The sequence below is a fragment of the Eulemur rufifrons genome, chromosome 18, assembly GCF_041146395.1.
Source record: "Eulemur rufifrons isolate Redbay chromosome 18, OSU_ERuf_1, whole genome shotgun sequence".
Classification (NCBI taxonomy): Eukaryota; Metazoa; Chordata; class Mammalia; order Primates; family Lemuridae; genus Eulemur; species Eulemur rufifrons.
This window is the reverse complement of record NC_091000.1, coordinates 35,778,893-35,796,678: the sequence shown is the minus strand read 5'-3', so window position 1 is coordinate 35,796,678 and position 17,786 is coordinate 35,778,893. Positions and strand designations below refer to the sequence as shown.

At 32.0% G+C, this 17,786-nt stretch overlaps 1 protein-coding gene across 2 annotated transcripts in view; it reads left to right on the top strand.

Moving 5' to 3' along the window:
* Nucleotides 1-17,786, top strand: part of LRBA (LPS responsive beige-like anchor protein) — a 637,829-nt gene that overhangs the window by 450,797 nt on the left and 169,246 nt on the right. For both annotated transcript variants that reach the window (XM_069493475.1, XM_069493474.1), the window contains 4 exons: nt 1,400-1,517; nt 3,689-3,791; nt 9,058-9,173; nt 13,267-13,379. In XM_069493475.1, the coding sequence (XP_069349576.1) occupies nt 1,400-1,517; nt 3,689-3,791; nt 9,058-9,173; nt 13,267-13,379 (450 nt within the window). The remainder of the gene's footprint in view (nt 1-1,399; nt 1,518-3,688; nt 3,792-9,057; nt 9,174-13,266; nt 13,380-17,786) is intronic.

Genomic DNA, 17,786 nt, shown 5'->3' with positions numbered 1-17,786 from the left:
GGGATACAAGCAACCTCTGCTTTAAAAATTCTTGAGAGTTCTGTTAGTATTTTTGTCCTCTCTTTTCCTGTTCACTTCTCTTGATTTTACTTATACAGGTATTGATTATATTATTGAGTTAGTAGGATTTCTCTATCACCGATTTGAAAACTGAACACATGATTAGTTGTCTTGTCCTTTGAACTTGTTTTGTTGCAGAAAATGCTGTGCCTTAGACTTGTACCCATTCTTTCTATTTCTAGGTCCCATGGTGCCAGAAATCATTTTTGTAGAAAAATTAATATACATACTTACTGAATTAAGTAAGGATTGGGGTTTTTTTCAAAGAAACTGAATTTTGCATTGAGGAATGTAGATTTGTTTCCAATTAGGATTTGGAAAATAGAAATAAGAAAACAACAGTTTGTAAAGGATACATAATTAAGTGTTGCTTCATTTGTATTTTTTTATTGGTGGTTACTTTTGAGAGATCTATCTTAGTTTTTAAACTTAATTTTCTTTCATAGATTTTCATCATATTTTGATAGCAAATGCATTTCATTTTCTTTATAAATATTATGTACTGTACTTGTATGGAGAAATGCTGAATCTGGTTTTCCTTTAACACTTTCATAATTAAGCTTTTGGAATGAACTTTTTGGAAAAACAAAGCAACAAAGTGGTTTTGTACTAAAGACAGGATTACTTTGAATTGGCAAAGCATTTTAAGCAACTGTGTCTGTCACATGGGATGACAAGAATTGTGACAAGTTACTCTGACATCCACCTACTCCATAGAGAGATTATACTGAGTTCATTTGCAGGTTTGTGTTTAGTCTTAGCTGACAAAATGATACTTAACCTCTTACACAGTCAGTATTTGTGCTTTGTGAATGAGTGACTGTGGCCTTAGTGACTTTAAAAGTATTTTTTTAAAGTTATGAACTATGTATTTTAAAGTACGTAAAAAGTACTACTGGGCAAATTATAGTCATATTATGAATACGTGAAACTGAATTGTGTTTGTGATTTATAAGCATGTATGACATTCTTTTGAGGTCTTCCTTGTTTATAAGGTTTTATCTGAAACTTTATTTTCTATAATATGATTTAAAAATCAATCAGTAAATGATCCAGTATGTAGTCCTGAGAACATGTGATAGATTATATCATTGTTTTCAAAGGCCCAAATACATACTTGTAGTTAGATGTTTTCTAATTTTACTTTGCTTTTTGTTTAAGCTTCTTTTCCATAAATTACAATCAATTTTCTTAGTCTCTCTCCCAATTATTTTAGTAACTATTAAATTCTTTTTCTTAGAAAAAATTTTAATATGGTTTTATTCTATGCGGAAAGAAACAAAACAAGAAAACCTCCCTAGTATTGTCACTTATTTGGGATTATTTTTTTCCTGACTAGATCCTGGCATACACAGAAGGGCTGCATGGAAAATGGCTGTTCACAGAGATACGATCAGTCTTTTCTCGTCGTTATCTTTTGCAAAATACAGCCCTGGAGATCTTTATGGCAAACAGAGGTAATATGTTACAGAGGTACATTGTTACAAAGCTAACTTCCATCTCTTTAAGATTTCGGTTTTGAACATACCATACTGTTTCCATTTAGATAACATTTTGTAGTCTACCCTCTGCCCTACTGACCTCTTTTTTTGTACCACATACATCTTCATGTTCCCCCCCCTTAATCATTTGTAGAATCATTTGTAGTTCTTTTCTTTTTCTGACCACGTCACAAATTAGCACAAGGCTTTATAAATATGGGGGATACATAACCATTTAATCATTTGTGGAGGAGTTTTGATGTCCTCAGCATTGCTTTGACACTTAAACTCCTTCTGGAAGGTGGCTGCATTTGGGGAGGGGAGAGGATGATCAAATGATTCATATGTTCATTTAATCTTTTGTCTAATATATTGCTATTTATAAAGGAACCATGAGAAAATGATATTGAACTGTCCTGGTTGCTTTGTATTACATCATTCTTGAAGATTGAACCAAAATTTAATTTGCAGGTTCAGAATGGTACTTGGTGAAATCCATTAAGAGAAGGAGGAGAGACAAGTTGAACTTGAAGAAAAGCATCATTTGATATAAATGGAGGCATACAGTAGAATATATGAAAGCTACTGATTTTTTTTTTTTTTACATACTCCATGTATTACTATATACCTGGGTTGATAGTCTCTTTTTTCTTTAACCTATAAGGTATTATTTTTAAAATCTACAAATAACCACGTATGTTCCACGTGCACATTTAGTTTTTCCTTTATGAAATCATGTGTCTTTAGGGAATACAAATTTCTTAGGGAAAGATGTTTTTTCTCTTTCCTATTTGGTTTCCTGTCCCCCACATACCTAATGTAAACGCTATTCTTCCAGGCAAATAATCAAGTGAATGTTTCACACTTTAGTTCAATCTGCATTCTTGCTGCCCCAGGGGAGTTTAAATCTTACAGTATTTATTACTTGCTCATCATCATCCATTTTCCTTCTTTGAAATTTCTTATACATGCTTGCTTTTATATGTATGCTTTTCTTTTGCCTTTCTCTCATGGCCTTGATTATCTGCCATAATCTGTGATAGTCTTTTCTGATACTTTTTTTCTCCCTGTATTCAGTGTAATAATGAATATATAAGGAAGACTTATTTGAAGAAGATATATGCTAATATTTTATATATATATGACATTACTATGTTGTAGGTGCTTAGTGAATGATATCAATTACTTACTTACCTGAAAGATGTTGGTAATGCCAGTGTTTAAAACCTACAGCAACATGGGAATTTATTTATTTATTTTTTGGCCTTAAGAATTTTTTCAGGGTAGGTAGAGAAGAAGGATCATCTTCTATTAATAGATGAGCATTTGTAGCTTACACAAATATTAAAGTTAATTCTGATATTAAAGTTAACATATAATTAAAATTTTAAAACTGACCAATGAATATCTTTTAAATTATCTCTCATGATTTTATGACTTAATTTTCATAGTGTTTAAGATGGATGAATATTTGTAGATGACTATCATAAATTAACATTTGTATGCTAAATATGTTTATATACTGATATGTGCTTCTTGATATTCTTATGTATGTGTACTTATTGAAATAAAATTGATTAGAAAGCATTTAAATTTGGTTATTAGCCATAGAGGAAAAATTCTCCTTCAGATCACACGTTGTTCTAGATTATATGAACATATGAAGTATAAACATATAAACATTGTAAAGAGAGTTACAACTGTTACTTACTGGAAACAAATATAACTGACAGACTGTTTCATAGCTAGCTATCTGTAGTTTTTTGGTTTTAGATTGTTAACTATATAAACTTAAATTTTTAAATAGTTATTTCTAGAAATTCATAGAAATATATTTGACTTGCCAAAATTCAATTTTGTAAATTCAAAGTTATAGCTTCATGTCACATTTATACAACAACAGTTGTTAAAACTCCTGACAGTATCTAGAGAAGGACTAGCTATGGTAAAGGAATTTATAAGTGAAATGAATATCACCTCTGAAATATTAATGCTGAAACTTGATGTACACTGTAATAAAAGAAATATAGTAAAACTTGTATTTAATAGATAACTGAATCAAAAGTAAATATTTTACTGGACCAAGAAGTCAGTTTTCCAGAAAGGAAATCATATTGTGTTCTAATTTTTTAAATTATTTGCCATAGTTGCTGTAATGTTCAACTTCCCAGACCCTGCAACAGTGAAGAAAGTAGTTAACTATCTACCTCGTGTTGGCATTGGAACGAGTTTTGGATTGCCTCAAACCAGGTACTGTTTTATATGAAAAAAATATGGAAAGTGATCTGTGTTAATATTCTTATTAATCTGTATTAATATTCTTATTATAACATTAATCTGTATTAATATTCTTGTTTATTTTGAAATGTATGACCTTCTGTTTTATGTTTCATAGTAAATTATGATTATTAGTGTATTGAGTTTTATTTTGAGGAAACTCAATTGTAATATACTGTTTTCCCTAGCATATTGTACAGTGTCCAGTAGAGTATGCACTCAGCGAATAATTATTAAAGATTTTCTGACCTTTCCCCATACCAAGATAAAGGTATTTTGCAAGATATACTTTTTATATCTTTGATGGAAAAGTTAAATGTTAACATTATAGGAAAGATACATAGTAACTATCTTTTAAAAATGATATCTATGTCATATATATGTGTGTGTGTATATATATCTTTACTCAAGTTAGAAAAGGTTCATTTATGCTTTCAATTTTGCCATTAAAAAATATGTGTATTACAGTGTGATGTCACTATATTCTTATCACAATGGCCGAAATGAAAAAGAGAGACAATACCAAATGTTAGATCAGATTTGGACCAGCTAGAATTCTCACAGACTGCTGCTGAGGGATATAAATTGGTCCAGCTACTGTGGAAAATTCTTTGGAAATACTGAGTAAAGCTGAACATATGAATGCCCTATGATCCAACTATTAAATATTTTAAAATTTTTAGGAACAGGTTCAACAGAAATGCATACATGCCTTCACCAAAAGCATGTACAAAATGTACATGTTAGTATTATTCATGATAGGCACAAAATGTAAACAACCCAAAATCCAGTCAACAAAAAAAATGGGTAAATTTTGGTATAATCATATAATGGAATATACAGCAATGAACGTGATTGAATTATTGCTCTATGCAGCAACATGGATAAATTAAGGGAAGGAAGCCAGAACAAATGACTCTGGTTGCATTACATTCAAAAACAGGTAAAACTAGTCTCTAATGTTAGTTGTCAGGATACCACGTTATTTTTAGTGGGTAGTTTTTGAGTGGGCATATAAGAGGGCTTCTGGAATGCTGCTAATGATCTATTTCTTGACTGGGGTGATGATTAGCCAGCTGTATTTATTTTGTAGAAGTAGAAGTTCATTAAGCTGAATCACTTACAATTTATATACTTTTATGTTACAACACATTAAATTATTTAAAAAATCATTCTTTACTATATAGAAATAACAACTGTTATTTGTTACATTGGAAACATTTTTATTCCTAAACCTTTTAATTGACACAATTGGAATCATTTGCAACCAGAGTTTGGGGTTGAGTCTTTTTCACTTAATAAACCCTGAATATTTTATCAGGTCATTAAAATTTTTAAAAACAAACTAAGCCCATAGTTAGCAGAAGGAAGGAAATAATAAAGAGCGAAGCAGAAATAAATGAAATAGAGACTAGAAAAACAATAGAAAATATCAGTGAAACTAAGAGTTGGTTTTTTGAAAAGATAAACAAAATCAACAAACCCTTTAGAGAATAAAGTATTCTCTCCTTTATTTGAGAGAATGCTCAAATAAATAAAACCAGAAATAAAGAGGAGGAGGCATTATAGCTGATACCACAGAAATACAAAAGATCATAAGAGACTTTTCTGAACAATTATATGCCTACAAATTGGGTAATCTAGAAGAAATGGATAATTGTCTAGACACATGCAGCCCCCCAAGAGTAAATCATGAAGAAACAGAAAATCTGAATAGGCTAATAATGAGTAAGAAGAATGAATCAATTATAAAGTCTCCCATTAATAAAAGCCCAGGACCTGATGGCTTCACTGCTGAATTCTACGAAACATTTAAAGAAGAACTAATACCAATCCTTCTCAAACTCTTTCAAAACACTGAAGAAGAAGAAATAGTTCCAAACTTACTATATGAGGCCAGAATTTCCTGATAACAAAGCCAGACCAGGACATGACATGAAAAAAAAAAAAAAAATTACAAGCGTATATCCGTGATGTAGATAGATGCTAAAATCCTCAACAATGTACTAACAAACTGAATTCTTTCAGCACATTGGTAGAATCATTCATTATGATCAAGTGGGATTAATCCCAGGAATGCAAGGATGATGGTTTAATGTATGCAAATCTATAAATGTGATATATTCCATTCACAGAATGAAGGACAAGAACCATATAATGATCTCAAGAGATACAGAAAAAGCATATGAAAAAATTAAACATTGTTTCATGATAAAAAAAACTCTCAAGAAATTATGTATAGAAGGAATATACCTCAGCATAATAAAGGCCATATATGACAAGCACATAGCTAACACAATACTCAACAGTGAAAAGTTGAAAGATTTTCCTCTAAGTTCAGGAACAAGACAAGGATGCTTATTCTCACCACTTCTATTCAATATAGTACTGGAAGTCCTAGCCAGAGCAATTAGGCAAGAGAAAAAATGAAAGCATCTAGATTTGAAAGGAAGAAGTTAAATTGTCCCTTTTTGCAGATGACATGATCTTATATGTAGAATATTGTAAGGATTCCACCAAAAAACTGTTAGAACTAATAAACAAATTCAGTAAAGTTGCAGGATACAAAATCAACAGACTAAAATCAGTAACATTTCTATACGATAACAATGAATCATCTGAAAAATAAATCAAGAAGTCAATTCCATTTACAATAGCTACAAAATAAATAAATAAAATACTTGGGAATAAATTTAACCAGGGGATGAGGTCACTTAAATAGATTTTTATCATTTATAATGTGTCAGGCACCCAGCAGTGTACAAGATAGACACCACTCCACTTTTCCCATACATTTTTAAACAAATATGTAAACTAAATAGCTGTGATAAGTAACAGGAAGAATATAATTAGGGTATTGTGATAGTGATTAGTGGAGTGGAGATGGGTTGCTCTGGATAAGGTCGTCAGGTATGTCTTCCTATGTGACTTTTATGTTTTGGGTTGAAGAAATAGAACAAGCTAAACTTTGAAAGATGGAATAGTATGTGCAAAGGCCCTGAAGCAAGGCAGAGCTTCCAGTGTTCTAAGAAATGCTGGATGACAATTTTCAATAGATCTTAATGATCTTAGGAAGAGGGTGTCATTCATAGACAGTTAGGAGCCTAATAAGAAATCTAGGCAGTATGTGATAGTGTAGTTGAAGAGAGGCATTCTTGTTTAGAGATTTTTAGGAAATATAATTTATAAGCCTTGGACATTAGTTATATTGGGGGGCGATAAGACAGAGGTTATATTAGGGGGTGATAAGAGAGGGAAGTGTTTAATATGTCTACTCAATACTCAAGTCTCAGCTTGAGCTGCTCAGTGGCATTTACTGAGATTTAGGAGCACTGGAGGAGGCAGTCTCTTCTAGGAAAAACGTCCCAGCTGGAGGAGAAGAGGAAATTCACCCTTTTTCCTTTTTGCTCTACTCAGTCTTCAGTGGAATGGATGATGCCCACCCCCCCCTTCCCTCCCCCCCCAGAACAATCTGGCATACTCAGCCTAATGATTCAAATGCTAATCTCTCTGGAGCCACTCTCACAGAAATACCTAGAAATAATGTTTTACTGGCTATATGTGTATTACTTAATCCAGTCAAGTTAACATGTAAAATTAACCATCACAGACTTGTATCTAGAATGTATAAAGAACTCTTATAACTCAATAATAAAACACAACTCAATTAATGAACAAGGAAGAGATCTAATTAGTTATTTCACCAAAGAAGATATTTAAATGACTAACAAACACATGAAAAGATGATCAACAATATACTTTAAAACTATGATAAGATACCATTTCACATTCATTAAAATGGTTATAATAAAAATACATACAATAGCAAGTATTGTCAAGGATGTGGAAATTCATTTATACATTGCTGGTTGAAATGTATAGTGGTACAGCCACTTTGGAAAACAATTTGGCAGTTTCTCAAAAAGCTAAAGATAAACTCAACATACAACCTAGCAGTTCTATTCCTAGCAATCTACCAAAAAGAAATGAAAACATATGGTCATACAAATATCTATATGTGAATGTTTGTGTAGCATTATTTATAATAGCAAAGAAACTGGAAATAATTTAAATGTCCATCAACTAGTTCAATAAAATGTGGTCTATTCTATATACGATGAAATACTATCCAGCAGTGAAAAGAAAAGATACATTCCTGGTACATGCTACCATGTTGATGAATCTTGAAAACATTATGGTTAGTGAAAGAAACCTGACATAAAAGACTACATAGTGTATGATTCCATTTATCTGAAATATTCAGAAAAGATGGGTTTATAGAGACAAAGTAGATTGGTAGTTGCCTGAAGGTAGGGATAGGAATGGGCATTAACTGTAAATAGGAAGAGACAAGTTTTTGTGGTGATAAAAATGTTCTACAGTGAATTGTGGTGATATATTTGCACAATTCTAGAAATTTTCTCTTTTAAAAGAATCATTGAATTATTACAAATTAGATAAATTTCAGAGTATATAAATTCTACCTCAATAAACCTTTTAAAAAAATAGTTACCTTGTTTTCTGTGGTAGAAAGCACTGTGACAACCTACTTATCTGAGACCCTAGGCTTTGAATGTAATAATTAGTCTTGCCACCTATTTGCCACTGCTTTTATTATTGGTCAGTTGTATTCACTGGTATTTATATTTCATTAAGAGACCACAAAAACTTAGTCTTTTATTAAGCTGTGTAAAAAATCTCAATAGTTTCTCTTACCTTTATTCCACTCCATGAATAGACATCTACATAGTTTAGAATCCCCTTTCTACTTGTTACAAAGTATATGCAAATATGCAAATATAATATTTAAATTTATAATGTAAAAACATTGTCTTTCAGAGATGACTATTAAAGTTGTTAAAGATATGTGAATAGAATTTTATATGCATTCCCCAGTTACCATAATTTCTTCTTTTTATATCAATAAACTAGTGAATTATTAATCATACTATTATTAATCAAACTTTATGGAATCTGGATATTATAATAGCATTGTAATGACAGCTTACCTAAATGAATAGAACACGTATAGTAGACCCATGGCTAGTCCAGATCATTTGTTTAACCATGAATTTTAGATTGAAACATCTCTAGTATTCATTAGTCTAACATGAATAGAATTTTTCAGGATTATAGATTTCATTATGAATGAATAACCACAGATAAGTCATGATTTATTGTTGTGATATAATTAATCTTAAGTTTAAATTGATTCTACATTGAATTCTTTTTCTTGCAGGCGTATTTCATTAGCTAGTCCACGTCAACTTTTTAAAGCTTCTAATATGACCCAGAGATGGCAGCACAGAGAGATTTCAAATTTTGAGTACTTGATGTTTCTCAACACTATAGCAGGTAACCTAAGTCCGCACATTAACTTATTTCAAACAATAAATTCTTAATTGTGACATGGTTACATTATTTTGAGTACTGGTATAAGTAGCTTATTTTTATTGCCATTATTACTACTAGAGTACCTTATCAGAAGTAATTTGATAATAGAGTTTCCAATTTTGTATATGAAGACTTGGCTACTTGAGAGACATTAAAAATGGGTATAAAAACTCTTTTCTGAAAAAGAGAAAAGGAGATTTTACAATTATTTCATATAGTAAGAATGGACTCCCCTTGTGGAATAGCACAAATGAAGAACCATATAAAATCTTAAGAACGTGTTAATAACTTAGTTAGAAATGTGTTTTATGATGAAACAATAAAATACAACATAGAAAAAAGAAAACTGTGGGTAAAATATTTAGTAATGAAAATCTAAAGACCAAATGGCACCACATAAGGTCTGTTATCATGTAATTTCGTTGAAAATCACGCATTGAAACTACTTACTTTGAGTTTATAAATCTTTCATTACTTTTCATTTGTGACAACTAGAGTAAAGAAAATAGAAGGTATGTTGAAGACACTTGAGATTCAGTTCAACAAACTGATGTTGAACTGAAAGGCACAAAGGAGACACAAAGAGAGTAAGGCATATTGCTTTTTCTTAGAGACATTATTTTAAGTACAAATGTGAATATTTACATGTATTTACATGCTAGAGTAAAGGGGTTTATAGAGTCAATGAAAGAAATTCAAAGTGCTATGGCGATTAAAAGGGCAGAGAGAGGGGGAAATTATATTGACGCCATTGGAAGGAATAAGGAGAAAAGGAAGGATTTGAATGGTCATGTAAGGATGGATATTACTTTGGCTAACAGAGGAGATGGCTGGGAGATTAGAAGTCATTCCAAGTAAAACTGAAAGCATAAGCAAACATACAAAGATGGGAAATAAACTATACCTAGAGAACAATTAATGGTATAGTTTGTGTCTGAATGTACATACTGTATATGTGGTATGTACATAAATTATATATTCATAAAGACATGATAAAAATGAGAATGTTAGTATGGAAGATTTTCTTTCAGTTTGAGGAATTAGCAGTCAGTTCATAGGGAAACTTTTGAATGTTTTTGAGCATGTAAGCGATATTAGAACTGTATGAAAAATTAACTTGGATATAATATGTAAGATAAATTTGAGTGGTGGGAGATGAGGCAGAGAGCACAGTTAGGAAGCAATTACATAATAAAAAGTAATGAGGGCCTGCATTAAAGAAGTGACAGTGGGAATTAAAAGGAAGGGTCAATTATGTAAGAATTCACAAGGCACCAACCATTTGATATGCAGCTGACTGAATGTAGGGAGTAAATAAAAACAAAGTGTCAGAAAAGACTTCCAGGCTTCTGGCCTGGATCATTTGGAAAATGGTGGTGCCATTAATGGAAAAAGAAGTCAGAAAATTTGATCTAGGCAAAGGTGATGATTATACTGTGCTTGTAAGGCATTCAAGTTAAGAAAGAGTTTTTGAAAGTGTAGGTCAAAGAGGGTATTCAGAAATTAGAGATTGGATGTTAGATTTTGTCTTCATAGAGAGGAAATCACCAAGAAAGATGAGATCACCAAGACAGATAATAGAGCAGTGAGATAAGGTCAAGGAAATGCTCTTGTTTATGAGAAGAAAGAAGGAAAGTTAGTAAAGGAGAAAAAAGAATGAGTGATCTTAGAATTTATAGATGTAGTAGGAGGAGAACTGAGGTTAATCAAATGTCTCAAGAGGCAAGGGGAAAGAGAGAAAGGAAGGCATTTTTCACCTGCATGAAATGTTATAGCATGGTAAGGGAGAATTCAAAATGAGTACAGGGCACACCTTTGGGTTTGGCATTCTGGGACTTACTGGTTACTTCATAGGGGTTCATTTTTAAAGCAGACAAAAATGGTTGATTATGAGGAGATGAAATGGGAACTGTAGATATAGATTATAGTTTTCTTAAATATGTTAGTTACTAAAGAGAAGATGGGTTAAGGCAGAAGGGAGAAACCATGGAAGAGGGAGACGATGAGTAACAATTAAAGTTATGAGGGAGATAGGTTCAAGAACTCAAATGAAGGAATTACTCTTAGCAAAGAAAAAAGACCCTGTTAGAAAAAGGAGAAAGAGAATGAGGGTATTATAAAGAATTGGAAGTTGAGGTGTTCGCATGAAAAGGTCTAAATTTCATCGGTTAGGAAGAAGTTCGTCTCACAGTCAACTGAGGAAAAGAAATGAAGAAAATGTGAACAAGTTATGTTGAATTTAGTGGAATTATATAACTAGTGCCTAAAAGGATTTTTAAGTAGTAGTGAGAGACAGGAAACGTACATAACAAGTTTAATGGTTATATTTTGGATGTAGTAAATCAATTAACCCATGTTGATTGAATACACAGCAATGATTATGGAGCAAACTTTATGAAATGATCTACTATCAAATAGCTTTTATTGTGCCTACAATGACTTTAAACATATCATCTGTATATTCTTTTTAAAAAATAGAATCAATAATTTGTTTTGATTGGTTTTTATGTACATTAGAGGGTGGAGTTAAGTCTCATTTAACATTTCTTTTACACTATTATCTTTGCCACATAGAGGTTCTCATGATATCATGACACAGTTCCTAATGGCAGTCGGTAGGCATTCAATAACTATATATTGAGTGTAATTTAATTAAAAGTCTACTCACACTGAGCAGATGCCTACTTTGCTTTTTTAAGGAACAATAAATTTTTTATTATTTCAGACTGATGTAAATAGATGTGACAAGATGAGGATTTTACTGTTTACTAACATTTAAATCAGAAGGAGATGGAAGTAAGGGAAAAGGGGAATCATAAAAGACTATTTTTGCTGTTAAGTTTGGTTATTTTTTCTTGGAGAAATTAAAATTACTGACAGAAATATGTAGTGACATAATTTCCTCTGAATTAAAATTGTCCTTGTTGTTAATGTTTTGTAAGATTGTTTCCAGGTCGGTCAAAAAAGAACTGTGTTACCCTAATAGGCCCCAAGCCCAAGATAAATAGAGTAAAATAAAAAGTTAAAAAATCAGATAATAAAAAAGGCTTACATACCAAGAGTCTGTGTAGACAACTACTTTAGTATTCAGCTATATAGTGATATGACATCAGTATAAGTTTCATAAAGAAAAAGGGAGATGATAGAATACACAATAAGAAAGGAATTCAAACAATCTTAATCTACTTGTCTCCCTTATATTTTAGCCATAAAAGTCTCTTCACATTAAATCTAACTAAAACTATGTTACAAATTAGTAAGCAGGAACTGGGATTCAAATACCAGTATTTTGACTCCAAACAATGATCTCATCCACTATGCTACCTCACTAAAGTGGTGGTGTCCAGAAAACTGCTGTACTTATGTGGAAGGACTACCTCATCCTTTGCTTTAATTTGTATTTTTAATAAATCTGAATATGTCATGAATGTCATTAGTTTAGAAGAGGTATTAAAACAGGTGGCAGCATTTAGGGGTGGGAGAAGCAACATTGATAATGCTGTGCATTATTTTCAGAGGATCATAGAATTTAAAAACTGCCGTAGAAATTACAGAGTTATTTGGTACAATACTCTCATTTTACAGATGACTAATAAATGTCTACAAGGAGATAATTCACATAAACTTAGTTAGTTGATTGGTTGGTTGGTTAGTGGCAGAGAAATGATTCTGATTTTGAAAAACACTAGGAGAATTGTAAATTGTTTTCTAAAGTCTTAATAAAGAGTATTTTATTTGGAGCAGCCTTTCAAGTGATAAAAAAACAGGTAAGTATAGTTTAAAAGAGCATAAACTTTGGGACCAGATAATCTGGATTTGAATATGGTTCAACTGTTACTAGTTGTATGATTTGGAACAAGTTGCCTAACCCTTTGTGCCTCAATTTTTTCATCTATAAAATGAGAATGACACTAATTATTATAAGGATTAAATGAGATAAAGTATGCATACTGAGGACAATGTCTGGCACCCAAAAATTGTTAGTTGTTTTTATTTTTTAGTAAATTATATTTCTGAATCTGTGTATCATTTCATTTTTTTTTTCCCCTACCAGGACGGAGTTACAATGACTTAAATCAGTATCCAGTGTTTCCCTGGGTCATCACTAATTATGAATCAGAAGAACTGGATCTTACCTTGCCCAGCAACTTTAGAGATTTGTCCAAGGTAATTTCTCAGTAATCATTTGAAATATAATTGTCTTGCATATAAAAATAAATTTGATTATATTTAGTTATTTTCATATAACTTTTAAAAAGTCTTTAAATATTTTTATAGTGGTCTTTTTAATATATTTCCAATATTCTCAAATTTAAAGTTAAAAACATTTAAAGTGCAGGATAAACTTGATGACAATTAAAAATACTGCATTATGTTCATTTTTCCACATACATTGAAGAAGACATTATCCCAAAATGTCAACAACTTCTAAAGATTTTAAAAATTGATAAAATATATGAAGAAATCATAGGCAGTACTCATATAAAGACAATACTCCAAGTTTCCTAACTGATTTTCTGTTACTTCTTGCCCTTCTTTGATCCATTTCTCACTGCAACAAAATGGATTCTCTTTAATTCTAATATTGAATTATATAACTCCCTAAAACTTTCTTGACTTACCATTAAATGCAGAATAGATCTTTCCCAATTCAGAGCTTTGTTTCTCCAACTTTAATGTTTCATTTCTTTACTTTGTGAGTGTCTGACTCTCATCCTTTAGATCAGCGGTCCCCAACCTTTTTGGCACCAGGGACCAGTTCCATGGAAGACAGTTTTTCCATGGACGATGAGGGTGGGGTGGTGGTGGGGGGGGCGTGGTGAGTGATGGAGAGTGGCTGTAAATACAGATGAAGCAAAGCCACTCTCTATCACTCACCATACCCTCCCTTCCCCCACCTGCCTGCCTTATCTCCTGCTGTGTGGCCCGGTTTCTAACAGGCCACGGACTGATACTGGTCCTCTGCCCAGGGGTTGGGGACCTCAGTGATAAGGGATTAATATCCAGAATATATAGACAACTCCTAAGACTCAACAAAAATTAAAAAATGGGTAAAGAACTTGAATAGATATTTCTCCAAAGAAGATATACAAATGGCCAATGAAAACATGAAAAGATGCTTAATATCACTAATTATTAGGGAAACGTGAATCAAAGTCTCAATGAGATACCACTTCACAGCCATTAGGATGGCTATTATTGAAAACAAACAAATCCAGAAAATATAAGTGTTGAAGTGGATGTGGAGAATTGGAACCCTTCTGTACTGCTGATGGGAATGTACAATAGTTCAGCTGACATGGAAAGCAGTATGACAGTTCCTCAAAAAACTAAACATAGAATTACCATACCATCCAGCAGTTCCACTCCTGGGCATATATCCAGGATATATACCCAGGGATATTGAACAGATTGAAATTGAAAACAGGGGTATGAACAGATATTTGTATACCCATGTTCAGATTTGTAGCAGTATTACTCATAGCAGCCAAAGGTAGGAAACAACCCAAATATCTACTGACATATAAATGGATAAACAAAATGTGGTATATACATACTATGGACTATTATTCAGCCTCAAAAGTTAAGGAAACTCTGACCTTGAATAACCTTGAAGATACTATGCTAAGTAAAATAAGCCAGTAACAAAAGGGCAAATATTGTATGATTTCACTCATATTAGGTAGTTAGATTAGTCAAATTCATAGAGACAGAAAGTAGAATTATGATTGCCAGGGTCTGGGGTGAGGATAAATTGGGAGTTAGTGTTTAATAGGTAGAGAGTTTCAGGTTTGCAAGAGGGAAAATGTTCTGGGGATGGATAGCGGAGATGATTGCTCAACAGTGTGAATGCACTTAATGCTACTGAGGCTGTATTTCTCTCTTCTGCCATCCTTGTACTTGAACTTAAAAATGGTTAAAATGATAAATTTTATGTTATGTATATTTTACCACCATTAAAAAAAAAAAAAAAAAAGAGGCCGGCAAGGAAAAAAAAATGTTAGCAAACTAGAGACAATTAGAGCTTTGAAAAAATGTCATGTCTTTCTGTTATTGCTTCTCTTTGATCACCTTAAGAACATGCCCAAAATATTCCCAGAATAACCTGCTAGAGGAGTGTGACTCACATACAGGCAGGTGTCCCAGCTGAGGCCATCCTAAACAAGCCAGTCCTCAGCTGACCTGCCAGCTTAGCACAAACGAACAAAACAGTCCAACCAAGAGCAGACAAGTCTGGCCCAGATCGGCAGAATTTCCCAGTTCACCCATTGACTGTGAGAAATAATAAATTGTTGTTGTTTAAAAAATAAATAAGTAAAAAGGAAAGCCTTATTCACTTATATGTAAGCCTTACTTACATGTAAGTAAGTATTGTATTTATTCTAAGACCTCATAGTATTTCACTGGAATCTATAGAGCTAATAAATGTAGGTTAGTAAATGAAGACTGTATTAGTTTGACTTGTGTAATGAGCCGTATAGTAGGTCAATAATAAAAACTGGACAGATCCTTAATCCTCAGGCCATTATATCCTCTCTCTCTATTGTATGAATTTTATGTACATAAAAGTAAAAATCTCATTTTTAATGAATTTGTTAGAATATAAAATTTGCTTCACAAACTGAATGATATTTAAATAAATATCCATTCTAGAATTCTAGAATTACTTTGCTTTTTTAGAACTGAATCCTTCAGTCTGGACTTCTATTTAAGCACCTCGCTTATTAAGTTTTTTGTGCTTTGGATGATTTTTTTGGAAATCTTAAAGATGCAGTGAGTAGTAAGATGGATTGTGGGCTTGGCCCATGGTTCTGTCTTGATGGAATAGCAACTAATAATGGCAAATGGAAAGCTATTTGCATATGTCTTCTAAGGCTGTATTTCTCTCTTTTGCCATCCTCATACAGGAACAGAATCTCCCATAACCCTTTTATTTCCTCCTACCACCATTCTTTCTTGCCAACTGCCTCCATCTCTAACCCTCCTCTTTGTTCTCTATCCCACTAAAAACCTTGTATGCCCGGAAGAAAGCCTCCAAGACAATTTTATTATGTAGGCCATATGCTTTTTTTAAATTATAAGTATTCATTGAAATAATATCAGAAAATGCTATTGTGCATTATTTGCCAGCTAAAGAGAAGCCTTTATTAAAGGATTGATTTCAAATAAATTCAAATAAAATTGAATTTTATTTGTATGTTACAACTATTCCTAAGGAACTTGCCAAATACTTTTGTTGGGTGGATAAAGTATTATTTTATCTAATGCCTTTGTAACGTCTCTTCTGGATAAGATAAATAAGGCTATTTTTATGCCCCACTAGATGATCATTAGTAATTTTGCTTCTTTATTTTGTTACATCAAAAGTAAGAAGGGGGAGCAGCAAAACCAAAACAAAACAGTTGCTTTCGTTAGTCTTTATCCAAATATGTCTATATCCACTAAACAAAGACATAAAAAAATAGCATTTATGTGATTTTGTGCTTTTAATTGTGGCGTCATCCATTTTTCTATTTTGAGAGATTTTTGTGAAATATTTGTACTTTTAGCTGAAGAAGGAATATTTATAAAGAGTGCTTTCAACAAGAACTGAAGGGCACACAGTTATTATAGTGAACAGTAGCGTAATTAATAGGTGAGGGAAGAAGTGGGGAGCCTAACACTCAACCCACATATCTTATAACTAACAGCTCCTTTCCTATAAAGCAGCAGTAGTTCAAATGCTGCAAAAGTCATTCAGGTTCATGAAAATGGAATTCTACTAGTACTGATTGCTTTCATTAAATATTGATAAAATAAGTGAGTTTGGAATTAACTGCATTATTTTAATTGAAATAAGCACATCAGATGTTTGAAAATTGTACTTTGCATGTATAAAATAGTGGTGAATATTTAGTAAAAGTATCTCATTTCTTCGTATCAAGGTCTGCTGAAATGTTTACAATGTGATTCAATTTTCAATTATTTGTTTATACACATTCAGGAATATATCTCATACATGAATGAGCTATATCTGTTCAAATAATGATTATAATAGAATTATATTGAGATTTGTCCCATAGTATACATTTTGCAAACATTACTATTTGTTTAAATAAACTTGTGAAATCCTAGAAAACATTGTGTGCAAAGCTTAATTTAGAACATAAACAGATCTTATCCCCATTCTTAAGTGGATAATATAGCCTGACTGGCTTTAAAATGTATTGAATTATTTATGCATATTTATGTCCATTTAATTTCTCCAAAGCTGGTTTTCAGAGGAGTTGTAGTAGCTTTGCTACAAAGCTACAATTTTATTTGGTAATCCCTTCAGTGTTGCACAGGGAATTTTCTTTCTGAAACTGAATTAATGTAGTCAACCCCCTTTCTTCTGTATTATTTCTCTGATCATTTTTTCAGAAAAGAAAAAATCTGAATAGAACAGTATAAAAATGTCTTCTTGAAAATATGAAATTTTATTTCATGTACAGTATCTCTTTACAATCATTGCAAATTAGTATTGTCGGTATGTTGAAAAGTTCAAATCTAGTTTGAGAAGCTGATGAAAATTAAATGTTTTCTTACATTGAA